Genomic DNA, 13,853 nt, shown 5'->3' with positions numbered 1-13,853 from the left:
ACTTATTAAGCCTCATATACTACTAACCACATCGTATAGAAAGGAATGTGATACTTTACAAATATGTTTGTACTTTGACAAAATAAGAAAGCAATATGAAAAACCTCTCATCTTTTGTTCTATTGAATAATATCCATAGAATAATAGCCTTCTTCTTATAAACTGTGTCTAAAATCCCTAATACAAATGCTGTTTTAAAGGTAAAATGCACTTTACTTGCCAGGGTTCATAATATTACATTTTTAAAACAAATTTGGCCAGTCTTGGCTATTTGTCCATGGATGGTCAACAATGGTCCTCAAGAAATGCTAACATAACAATGGTCCTCAAGAAATGCTAACATAACATATCATATTCAGTTTTAGATAATTTTATTGGCATGACAATCTGATTTTCAGGACATCTACAATGAATACATCATGCATATTCACTGTGGATAACCTGAAACCCAGACCAATGTTCGACTCTTGAGAAGCAGGATTGGCCACCTCTGGGTTAGATTGTCATCTATAACATATATACCAGTTATTGTATGCAAATTGAAGACAATCTTCTTTCTAAATATAACAGTATTTTTGAAATCTACATTTATTAATTTTAATTTTCCTTTCATTCTCCTTTCTCTGGATGATTGCCTTAAGGGAGGGTTATATAATTTCAGTTTTTTAAAATTAATATTAATTTAGACTCAGGAATAGAGATTGCTACCATTTAGCCAAAGCAAATTAAGAACCATGGAAGGCTCATTCACCCACTGTGAGAAGCAAATGCTACATCAACAAATTTCCTTTGAAAAGTGACATATAGTTAAATTTAGCACAGTTTTGAAGTTGTCCCCTAAAACTTTATACAAAGGCATGAGGCATACATAATTGATCTTACTTCTGTCACTCTTTCTGGTAGAATGTTTCCTTCATATGGGCATCCCAAAGCACATGATACATATCTAAAGATAAATTAAACAAGCATAAGTATATAAATATACAGTACATAGATTTTAATATTTAGACTATATCTAGTCTAGTGGTTAGAGCAGTGGGCGATGAACCAGAAACATCAGGGTTCAAATCTTGCTGCTAACTTCACCCTCTATTGCTTCAGGGATTAATTTACTATGCCTTGTTATTTTATCATGAGAGGTAAAAAATACTGCAGGGGAAGGGGGTCATTCCCACAATATTTTTCCCTTCCCATGAAAAAATATCGTGGTAGCTTCCCTGTGATATTTTTTCTCTCAGAAAAACTCTGTGAGAAAAAATATTGTGAGAAACAAATTAAAACATGTAATGGCAACCCCATTCGCCCTGGGGTCACCATCATCTTAAAGGGCTAGCAGTAGCCCAAGCCACTCCCCCCCCCCCCCAGCCATGTATAGATCCCCCTGGGGATTTGGGTAGACCCCCATCCAACATTTAGCCACCTGTTGAGGCAGCCAAAATGTAAAACTTGTAAAAAAAAATAATTCTCAAGTCCCTCTCCTTGAAACTAAATCACATGTCTCATCGATCCAATCACCCCTCAACATCCAACTCCCAAGTTCCAAAAGGCCGCCAGTAGAATTCTGTCCCCCATAATCCATTGCTAACCCACCATCCAGATGCGCCCCATACCATAAATTATGTCCCTTGTAGTTTAGTGGGGTCCCTGGTAGTCTAGAGAGGCCCGGAGAACCCCCTGTGATAGGGTAAAGGTATGGGGGGGTCCAGAGGTTGTGCTAGAGTGGAAGGTTTGGGGGTACAGACTTCTATTGAGGGGTGTGCTTTTGGAACCATGGGGGGGGGGGCTGATGTTGGGGAAGATTGGATCGGGTGGATGGATGACTTAGCTTCAAAGAGAGGATTTGGGAAGAAAGTGGGGGAATGACCGTACAAATCTGGGCTGTTTTGACAGGTGGTAGAAGTGGGTGGAGGTCTACCCACACCCCTGGGGGGAAGGAAGCCTGGATTTACACAGTAGTGATGGTGGTGTTTTGGGATGTTGGTCCCCGATGCTCTGGGGAAAAGTTAGCTATATCTAATGAGCTGTAACTAACTTTTCAGGAATTAACACGACTCGTGTTTTTTTTTTCACAAGTTGTGTTAGTTCATTTGCATCAAAGTAGCTAGATATGAGCTGCTTTGTATGCATTTGAAAATTTTATGCATGCAAAGCAGCTCATTTCAATACAGGAAGGGATTTTATGGAAAATATCACACAATATAATTAACATAGCATGACATTGCCGCGAGAAGCTTATATCGCACAATACACAGCATTTCTTTTTACACAATAAATGCTGTTTTTCACTTATCATAGCTTAATAAATATACCCCTTAAATTGTAAATCCTCTGGGGATATGGAAATACCTATAGCACCTGAATGTAATCTACTTCGAAGTGCATGAAAAAGAATATAAAAAATATTCTATAAAATAAGGTATAAACTAAGTGAAATTGTAGAGAAATAATTCAATTGAGGGTTTTAAATAAATTATAAATCATGAAAGAAATGTTTTGTGGTTGAATTTCATAAAATCCAGACAAAATTAGTTTTCTTAAAGCAGCAGTGTTATCTAGATTATGTAAAATATCATCTTATTTGTGTACTTCTTCTTTTGGTTTTACACCTTGGTCATCTTACCATCTTCCTTTTTTGTACTCCATCATCCTGGGTAGAAGAAAATACAACATACCCACTTAGCTCTCTTCAGCATTCACTTTTACCATGCTTAACCGCAAAGCTCTATACAAACATCTGGCTTCTCGGGTTTCTTGAGTAGCCTACCAGACAGATCCAGCTATTTGAACATCTGCATTTCCTCTAGAACTTACAGCTGTTACAAAACTTGCAGCCTGCCAGATAATTCTAGATGCTAGTTTTATTGGCTTATTATGTATGATATTTATAGACTGAATAAGTGAACTAAAATTTTAAGCAACTGTCTGTATCCAATATCAGTATCAGAGACATAACTGATTTTTATTTCCTGCAATATATCTATTGTTGTGTAGTACATAATAAATCCATAATTTACATACTATAGATTTGTATATTAAATAGTTCCAGGTACCACCAAACTACTAGTACTGAGTCTGACATGACTGGTTTCTGAGGAATTATATCTTGCTGACACCAAACTTGTTATCCCTTGTGGCCTGCAGTGTCTCTTAAATGAACAAGAGATTCTATGTAGGACTCGTGGAGCCTACTTTCTGAGACAGTGCATATATATGCACATGTACGTGAATCTCAGTCACGTACATGTGCATATACGTGTCATGTACTTCAGTCAGCATCTTTTTTTTTATTATTTATACTTTATTAAATTTCTTCAATGACAAATATCATGAAAAGGAAAACAAGAAATATGTTCCACAACCATAATTAAATACACATAATAAGTACACACAAACTATAATTGCTTACATTTCACATAATAGGGGGAAAAGGTAACTATTATATATAAATACAAGATTTATATATCATTTGCTAATAATTAACCAATCCTAATAATTTCTAGGATTGGAATTTCATTAGCGAACACATAAAAGGAAGGAGAATTTCGACTATCTTTTAATATACCTCTATCTCTGATTAATTAAACCTGTGATTTATCTGACAAGAAAGTCTCAAGATGGGTCGGGTCCACAAATCTAAATTTCTTCCCTTGGTATGTTATTTGACAAACACAAGGGAATTTGAGGAAAAATGTTGCCCCAATTCCTACAACACGATGTTTTAAGGATAGAAAATACTTTCTCCTTGCCTGGGTAGGTCGGGCAACATCAGGAAAAATTTGGACCCTATGCCCACAAAAAGATATATCTTTTAATTGAAAAAACTTTCTAAAAATATTGTCCTTATCCTGTTCAGCATAAAAGGTAACAAAAAGAGTTGCTCTTTTATCTATTATATCGATAGATTCCTCCAAGAAGGTGGATATTCCTAAACTTGGAGGATCTTCTATCTGTGGATTCCGTTCGTTTCTTCTAGATCTTCTAGTAAAATAAAAATTTTTAGATACTTTGGGAATATCCTCATCTTTATATTGTAAGATTTCTTTTAGAAATTTCTTAAACATTTCAAACGGAGATAACAAACGTGACTGGGGGAAATTCACCAATCTCAAATTCTTTGATCGTAATATATTTTCTAATCTTTCATTTTCTTTATGTAGAATCAAACTATCCTGCATAAATACATTCTGAGAATTCTGTATTAATTGGATCTTTGAGTTTAAATCAGTTACTTGTTTTTCACAATTAACAATTTTTGTATCATGTTGAGTAATTGTATTCGTATTAACTTGAATCACAGCAGATAAGGACTTATTCATTATTGCAATATTATTATCTATTTTCACAATCAACTGCCATAAATCACCTAAAGATACATTATCCGGAGGAACCGGACTAATGCCTATGCCTATATCAACTGGTGGAGCATCTAATACATTTTTAACATATAAAACATCTTTAGACCCATTGGTGTCTACTCGCCTATGCAAGTTTACCTCCAAGGGCACTGTTCCTACCAGTTCCTGTGCCTCTTCGGTCGATGGAGACCTAAATGGCTGAGGTGGAGATAGCGGTCCGTCGCCAGGACTTAGGGAGGCCAAGGATACTCCTCCCCCTTCGTCCTCACTTGGCGAAATTCTTTGTCTAACAACAACATGCTGGTCCATAGGGCCTTTATGCTGTTGCTGCGCTGGGGATGATGTCACTAACTTAGCTTTTCTTTTCTTCCCCATCCAAGTTAAGAAAACGCCAAGAGTTCCCCCAGACACCCAGACTTCCCCGGACGAAGCCGGACAAAGCCGCTCGCCCCTTTGACGCGAGCGGCTTCGAAGTCGCGCCGGCGGCGACGCTGCGCCGCGTTACAGCAGTTCTTATGGTCTGTAACCATGCCCCTCACGTTGTCAATCACGGCTCAGCTGTTCTCACCGGCAAGATGTTCACAGGGGCTCCTGTTGCACAGTTCTCCTCGGGGTAAAGCTGGCGGCTCTCTCCTTCCTTTGCTCTAGCTCCCCGGTAATAGGCCACGCTACAGCAGTTCTTATGGTCTGTAACCACGCCCCTCACGTCGTCAATCACGGCTCAGCTGTTCTCACCGGCAAGATGTTCACAGGGGCTCCTGTTGCACAGTTCTCCTCGGGGTAAAGCTGGCGGCTCTCTCCTTCCTTCGCTCTAGCTCCCCGGTAATAGGCCACGCTACAGCAGTTCTTATGGTCTGTAACCACGCCCCTCACGTCGTCAATCACGGCTCAGCTGTTCTCACTGGCAAGATGTTCACAGGGGCTCCTGTTGCACAGTTCTCCTCGGGGTAAAGCTGGCAGCTCTCTCCTTCCTTCGCTCTAGCTCCCCCCTTCAGTCAGCATCTTAATGGACCCCATATCAAGTCCTTTAACTAACAAAAGTAATTAGGAAGAAACACACGGACACACATACAGTCATGGAGATCTAATAAGTCTATTGTTCTTCCTTTGGAAAGTAGGCTAAAAAGTTTTCATTCTATCTCTTTCTCCTCAGGCCTAATAATGATGAGGACGTCATGAAGAAACACTAGATTCATTTGCAGCAGTCCTGCAAGGACACTATTTCCATATGGTACCTTAATTGGTTTCTAGTAAAGAGAAGGATGGTCATGAAACAGCAGGGAAGCCTCTAAGCATCTTGGATGGCTCCCCATATGTGTGCCTTTGAAAAAGTCCATACAACATTGACTGATGGATTATGAAACTCCTTGGAATGCAGTCTTTGAATTTGTTATCAATGGTCTTCAGTGAATTCTATCCAAAAGGGCAATCCCAGAACAGCTGGAAGATGTCTTCTTCTGCAGTTCAATCCCTTGAACAGTGCATGAGGTTCCTCATGTACATGAATAACCTATATCAGGCACCCTAAATGGCCATCCACGAAAACTCTCTGTGCTTGTTCGTTGGTCTCATGGATTTGATGTTCTACCACAATTTGGTGCGAGTGGCTTTTAGTGCTATGATTAGAGCTTGGGTGGAGAATCACATATAACATTAGTAATAGGAAGTCAGGATAAGCTCCTGAAGAATGTCCCATTTGTCTCTATGAAGTCTCTTATATGGACATTTCTATTTTTAGTCTATTATATAAGTCTTTTACAATGCTAGGAATAATATACATTTGAAATTCATAGATTTATGCTCAATTCCAACCAATGAGATGAAAGACATGCAATCTTGCTCCTTGATTGCATAAGACAGCACTATAAAAGAGACAGGAGCCTTAAAATTTGGCAAAAACAGCCCCAACATCTTCGGGCAAAATGTTCAGCCCAACATATACAGGCAACACAAGGCATCAGTACCAATGCAGATAACTTGGGCAGATGACCAGGTTTTGTGCGTACGACCAGACAGTTAAATCCAGCCCAAAACACATTTAAGCAGCCCAGCCACAGATGTGGCAAGTAGGAAACAGACCAGACCATGTAGAGTGGGCCTAAGACCAGAAGGAGACATGCAGAGGTGATAAGGACTCCTATGTTACAAGATACTTCAGTTCAGGAAGCGGTAAGAAAAGGGAGGACACTGGGTAGTTAGGAGCATTATTTGCATATTAAACAGAATGGGGAATTGAAAACTGAACAATTGAACTTTGAAATTATAAAAAATACCTATATTATTTACCATCAATAAATTATATTATATACATTATCTCAGTCTTAGACTCTGTGCCAGAGTGTGAAAGGTTCTAGAGTAATGTGTACTGAGTGGTCTGTAGGTATACACTGCCCGTCATTCTATTCTCTAATTGGTCTTAAACCACAAAGGTATATAATCTATACATTAAGTGCCAGATTCCATCATTAAAACTTTCTTAAATCTAGTAGATTGTTCAATGATTCCAAAGGTGTCTTTAACATGGACGTTCAGATGTTTCTGGGTATCCATGGCAGCAGGATCATAAGCCAGATTTTGAGTGGCTATCCTCTATATCCTGTAAGGGAGAAGATAGAGAAGAGCTGAGTGAGATATCCCATGGTGGAAGGCAGCAGGGCTGTTTCCAAGTAGAGGCTGGAGCAGGCCTCCTGGGCTTAAGTAGTAAGCACTCAATGCACAATTATGCTCTGGAATTTGTTGCCAGAGGATATGGTTAGTGCAGTTAGTGTAGCTGGGTTCAAAAAAGGTTTGGATAAGTTCTTGGAGGAGAAGTCCATTAACATCAAGCTAGGTTGAGAGAACATTGCACAAATATCATCTTTGGGTGAGTTTCCTCACTCTGAAGGTCATCAAATCTTCAAAAGAGAGCACTGTTCTATTCGTATGTCATACTCTGAATGTCAAAGTTGCCCCTAACCTCTACACTAATACCTAAACCTCACTTCAAGTAACTAGGTGGGCCCTATATAGAGGTACAAATATCTACCTAGTATGAGGGCATTGCGGCTAGTCTCTCTCTCTCTCTCTCCTGTGTCCCCACCTCTAGTAAGTGAATTTTTTTCCTTTTTTCTGAAATTGTTTGAGAAAACTTGTGAACTCACTACACGCCTCCCTTATTAAAGGACCAATAGCTGGAGTTTAAACCGCTGTACTGTGTGGACTTGGACTCTGTTCTATTCTAATGCCTTATAGTGTTAGAAAAAGAAGGGCTAAGGAGAAGGTTTGCACTGGAACCTCCCTAAATCCTGAAACATTTGGACCAATGGACGCACATGTTAGACGAGGAGGAGCTGAATCGGGTGTGCAGTCGCTAATGCAGGAAGCTTTAGAATTTTCTCAAGCTCCTCTGCCTGACTCTGACATCTCTTTATCCCCGATTATGAGAGTGGCGCCAGCAAACCCTGCCACACTTAGGGCCCCAGAGTCGGAGTCAGATATGTTGCAAGCCAAAGCTGCCTGCAGTTTTGAAGGATCAGGGTCTCCTAAACGGGGAGAGCCAAGTGAGAACGTCGGGAAATTGGGACTCGGCGAGTTTGCTGACAATTCAGTGAGGGGGGATCATGGATTAATTGTTGGACTTGATTCCTCAACTCCATCTTATTCATTACAGAAACCTACTGAATTCACCCTAGAATCTTAATGGTCTGCATTTGAGAGTTTAGGAAATTTTATAGCTAATAAAATTTCTCCTATAAATGATACTGTACAAAACCATGAAGTAAGATTATTATCAATAGAGAAGGTAATGAAAAATATTTCGATTCAGAATACAGAGATTAAAAATCTTATGGATACAAATAAAGAGTCTCAACAATCTATAATGAGGGATAATACAAAAATGTTAAATAAATTGGAAAGTATGGAAAATTTGCTAAGAGCAAGGAATCTAAGATTTGTTAATTTCCCCAGAGTAGCTCATATATCTCCAAAAGAAAATATCTAGTTGAGATCTTGAAAGTACCAGAAGGAAATATACCACCTGTGGTGAGAGCTTTTTATCTCCCACAAGGGAAAAAAGTTTCAGAAGGGAAAAAGGAAGGAGGGAATGGAGGAGAAACCCTTGAAAATAATATAGAAAATCCATTGTTAAATTTGACAGAAATATTAGAAACTTCAGATTCCAGATTCTAGATGAACCTAGTACTATGATAATTACATTTGCACTAGAAATGGCCAGGGAATGGATATTGAGATTAATTTTTAAATACAAATTGTTTAAATTCTTGAACACGCAGGAGAGAATTTACCCTGATGTGTCAAAAATGACACAAAGGAAGAGAAAACAATTTATGTTTTTAAGACCTCAAGTACAACAAATAGGAGCAACCTTCCTATTGAAATTTCCCTGTAGATGTCAAATTGGATACAGTGGGTCAACCTATATCTTCTTCCTTCCAGAACAGTTAGTTAATTTTCTGTCTGATAAAGACAGAGTAAAAGCAGGGGGTAAAGGAATAGAATTCCAGCTAGATCCAACCCCCCCCCCAAAAAAAAATACACTGACACTCTCTCACATATGTTTCTCCTCTCAGCTGTTTGAAAGGTAATGTTTATTAACTATAGTGTCATTACTAGAATTTGGATCCTTTAATAAGATTTTAGTATTGGGGACCACTTTATTCTGAAGTATTGAATTGTGACTGGTGATATAATAGGATTTTTCAATCCGATGATGTAATCATTATGTAAGATTGATGTTGATTACTTCAGATTTTCTATGTCAAGATTGTTTTCTTGGTATGTATGATTGTTAAAACATTAATAATAATAAAATTTAAAAAAAAAAACCACTACTTACAAAAACATCACAAAGTGCACTAAAGCCATATTGCACAGCTTAACGCAAATGAAAAAGGTGTAGTTAAAATTCACATTAAAGCTGTGCAAAATTGTGAAGCCAGCCCACTTGGCCCCAAACTCCTCCCCTTTTTCTGATTTGCATCATACCATGCGTTAAAGGCGTTTTCGCATGCATTAAAGGTGCTTTAAAGCATGCAAAAACACCATATAGCACTTTGATAAATGACCCCCTAAGAGTAGGATTACCAGAATATACCATTTTAAAAAGTAACCATGGGTTACACATAGATATTTTTCATTTAATTAACAAATTTATAACATGCTTATTTTCAATTCTAGATGGTAATATGGTTACATCCATAATCAAATAAAACATAAAATAACTAAAAATCCCATAAAACAAATAAAGGCCTAGATTCATCAAATTGCTATAAATATAGCAGAAATAGAACCCGCAAAGATCTCTTTGTCTGGCTATATGCATGAGAGAAAATGTGCATGCAAATTTTCGCTCATGCATATTCATTGTGGATATCCTGAAAACCCGATTGGCTGGTGGGTCCCAAGGTCAGGGGTGGGGACCACTGCTCTAAAGCATTTCGTTGATTAGTTGTAACAATCTAAATGGCAAATATGGCATATTCAGCCATTTATCCTGCTAAATTATAGCTAGATAACTACTTATTCGGCTATAATATAGCCAGATAATAAAGGGGAGTATCAGGAATATTCCAAGGAGGGGCTTTTTACTTAACCAAATATCTTCAAAGATATTCAGATAAGTGTTACCCAAAAATGAAAAATGTCAAAGGGCCAACAGCACAATTATGCACCTTCCCTCGCTCCTTATACATAAACGTCCAGCAACCCCAAAACAAAAATGATCTCTCCCCCCTCCCCATCACCACAGTCTTGCGTAAGGCACCTCGACCGCTGTTACCCCTCCTGGGTACTTTGGGATCGGTGCCTCGGGAGCTGCTGATTCCTTCGGTGTTCCCGGTGCAGGAAACTGGAAGAGTGGTCGAAGATATGGCAGCTGAGATTCAATGACAAGAAGTGTAAAGTCATGCATATGGGGAGTGGAAATCCGAATGAACTGTATTCGATGGGGGGGGGGGGGGGAAAGGCTGATGTGCACGGAGCGGGAGAGAGACCTTGGGGTGATAGTGTCTAATGATATGAAGTCTGCGAAACAATGCGACAAGGCGATAGCAAAAGCCAGAAGAATGATGGGCTGCATAGAGAGAGGAATATCGAGTAAGAAAAGGGAAGTGATTATCCCCTTGTACAGGTCCTTGGTGAGGTCTCACCTGGAGTACTGTGTTCAGTTCTGGAGACCGTATCTACAAAGAGACAAAGACAAGATGGAAGCGGTACAGAGAAGGGCGACCAAAAAGGTGGATGGTCTTCATCAAATGACTTATGAGGAGAGATTGAAGAATCTAAATATGTACACCCTGGAGGAAAGGAGGAGCAGAGGTGATATGATACAGACTTTCACATACTTGAAAGGTTTTAATGATCCAAAGTTAATGACAAACCTTTTCCGTTGGAAAAAAATCAACAGAAACAGGGGTCACGATTTGAAGCTCCAGGGAGGAAGACTCAGAACCAATGTCAGGAAGTATTTCTTCACGGAGAGAGTGGTGGATGCCTGGAATGCCCTTCCAGAGGAAGTGGTGAAGACCAGGACTGTGAAGAACTTCAAAGGGGTGTGGGATAAACACTGTGGATCCATAAAGTCTAGAGGATGTGAATGAAGAGTGGGTGGCTTGTGGGAATGATGGCTACTACCTGGAGATAATACCCTTATTCAATAAACATACACACGGTTAATGCGACTCCAACATTGCTCTAAGACTCCAACATTGCTCTAAGCTTCAACGGCAAGAGGAAATGTGGAAAAAAGAATTTGCATTCACAAAAAAGCGGGGAGTAGCTTGCTTGTTGCGGCGGTTACTACCCCAAACCAAATAAGCCTGATTCTTCACTTTCAATGCATATCCAGCATAGCTCTCTGCTTCAACGGCAGGGGAGAAAGACTGATACTTCACGCATATACAGCATAGCTCTCTGCTTCAATGGCAGAGGAGAAAGACTGATACTTCACGCATATCCAGCATAGCTCTCTGCTTCAATGGCAGGGGAGAAAGACTGATACTTCACGCATATCCAGCATAGCTCTCTGCTTCAACGGCAGGGGAGAAAGTCTGATACTTCACTTTCAATGCATATCCAGCATAACTCTCTGCTTCAACAGCAGAGGGAATGAAGAAAAGTGGATCTATATACAGACAACAACCAACAAGGACTGAATTACATAGTCTGGATAAACAAATAAGCATGGGTGGAGCTTGCTTATTGCAGCGGTTACTACCCCTAACTAATTAAGCTAGATATTTCACTTAGATGCAGTTCCAACACTGTTCTCTACATTAATGGTGGGGGTGGAAGGGAAATAGAACCAAAAGGTTACTAAGAGCCAAGAGAAACAGATAAGTATGAGAAAAAAAAAGTGTGAAACTTGCTGGGCAGACTGGATGGGCCGTTTGGTCTTCTTCTGCTGTCATTTCTATGGGGTAGATTTTAAAAGAAGCGCGATCAGCCTACTTTTGCTTGCGCATCAGACTCAAGCAAAAGTACGCTGGATTTTAGTAGATACGCGCGGAGCCGCGCGTATCCACTAAAATCCTGGATCGGCGCGCGCAAGGCTATCGATTTTGTATAGCCTGCGCGCGCCGAGCCGCGCTGCCTCCCCCCGTTCCCTCCAAGGCCGCTCCGAAATCGGAGCGGCCTCAGAGGGAACTTTCCTTTGCCCTCCCCTCACCTTACCCTCCCTTCCCCTACCTAACCCACCCACCCGGCCCTGTCTACACCCCCCCCCTTACCTTTGTCGGGGGATTTACGCCTCCCGGAGGGAGACGTAAATCCCCGCGCGCCAGCGGGCCTGCTGCGCGCCGGGCCGCGACCTGGGGGCGGGTACGGAGGGCGCGGCCACGCCCCCGGGCCGTAGCCACGCCCCGTACCCGCCCCCAAAACGCTGCCGACACGCCCCCGCAACGCCGCGCACTCCGGCCCCGCCCCCCGACACGCCCCCCTCCGAGAACCCCGGGACGTACGCGAGTCCCGGGGCTCTGCGCGCGCCGGGAGGCCTATGTAAAATAGGCTTCCCGGCGCGCAGGGCCCTGCTCGCGTAAATCCGCCCGGTTTTGGGCGGATTTACGCGAGCAGGGCTCTGAAAATCCGCCCCTATGTTTCTATGTTTCTATAACATAAGGGATGCATTAACTATATTAGCAATATCACCAATCAAATCATCCCAAAGTGATTTTTCAACCCCATCCTCTGTAACTGAGACCAAAATGCTCTGAATTCTTTAAAAAAAAAAATGTTGGATGGTTTATTTGCCAAATATTGGATGGTGTATTTGCCAAATGATACAGCAGAAACAATAGTTAATAATTGGCATAATATTGTAAAAAATGTGGCTGTTGAGCTTGCCCGACAAAATTGAGAACATTATGACATAAGACAAATGCTCCAAGGCATACCCATTCACTATCAATAATGACGTGAACCCTGCACAGATCAGAGTATCAATGGTGGAAATTTTCCATTATTAATAACCATAATGACTATCAACTTCTATTAGCTTAGTAAAGATTTATGGTCAATTTGGCCAAAAAAATTATGCTATTCTAATCAGATTAAGGCATCTGGGAATAATTCAACATAATTATGTTGCATTGTTTGCATTGTTAGGCAGCTCATCAGTCCACTTTTAACTCTAATACCTATCCATCTTCAAAATCCATGCCAGAGATGTGCGAGTTATTTGCCAGTATTTTCACCTCGAAAATTACTAATCTCTATGTCTCTTTACTTCCAATGAGACTACGTATTACAATTTGAAATACTACGTATCATCAATATTTTAAATTCCTTTTCATGCCCCCTTAACCCTGTTCTACTGCTCCTCTCAAAATTGTCCATTACGGTATTGTTGAACCTATCACCAAAATGGTTAATTTATCACTTTCTACTAGTAACCTTCCTTCTCCATTGAAACAAATCTGAGTCAGGCCCACTGCTGATTATTCAGATTTATCAAATTCTCATCCTATAACATCCCTCCTTTTCTTAGCCAAAATAATAGAATATGTGGTACTGAAACAGTTATCCCAGTTTTCCTATAATAGTTCAATCCTTGACCAATATCAGTTTGGATTCAGGAAGTAGATACCATTGAGACATTACTATTACCCAGTACTAATACTTTGTACCATGGTTTTGACGCTGGTACCTCATATATGCTAATAGTCCTAGACATTACAGCCACATTTGAAACTTTAAATCAGTTTTTTTTTTTAATTTTCACTTTGGGTTTGGCGAAAGGATATATTTTTTAAAAAACAGGGAAGTAAAAAAAACTGCTTTACACTATATTATGTTGTTAAAGAAAATGATTGTAAGAAGAAAATTGGACCGATGATTATATAAGACCCCACAGGTTTGTCTCTTGAAATTACATCATGACAAACGGATTGTTGCAGTCCTGGGCCGTACCCCGGTTCCCCCATCTACCTCGGGGAAGGTCCGGGCTGTTCCGAGGTCTCCAGGGCCCTGCAGGACCTCCAGCGCGTCTCTTCCTGTTCGGGA

The 13,853-nt window shown here is 40.3% G+C and overlaps 1 protein-coding gene across 1 annotated transcript in view; it reads right to left on the bottom strand.

Moving 5' to 3' along the window:
- The window catches only part of HMGCLL1 (3-hydroxymethyl-3-methylglutaryl-CoA lyase like 1), a 250,155-nt gene that overhangs the window by 114,283 nt on the left and 122,019 nt on the right, over positions 1 to 13,853 (bottom strand). Inside the window, exon 6 of the mRNA XM_029595695.1 lies at positions 883 to 946. Coding sequence (XP_029451555.1) covers positions 883 to 946 — 64 coding nt within the window. The remainder of the gene's footprint in view (positions 1 to 882; positions 947 to 13,853) is intronic.

Source organism: Rhinatrema bivittatum, chromosome 3 (assembly GCF_901001135.1).
Source record: "Rhinatrema bivittatum chromosome 3, aRhiBiv1.1, whole genome shotgun sequence".
NCBI lineage: Eukaryota > Metazoa > Chordata > Amphibia > Gymnophiona > Rhinatrematidae > Rhinatrema > Rhinatrema bivittatum.
This window is presented reverse-complemented; position numbering and strand designations above follow the sequence as displayed.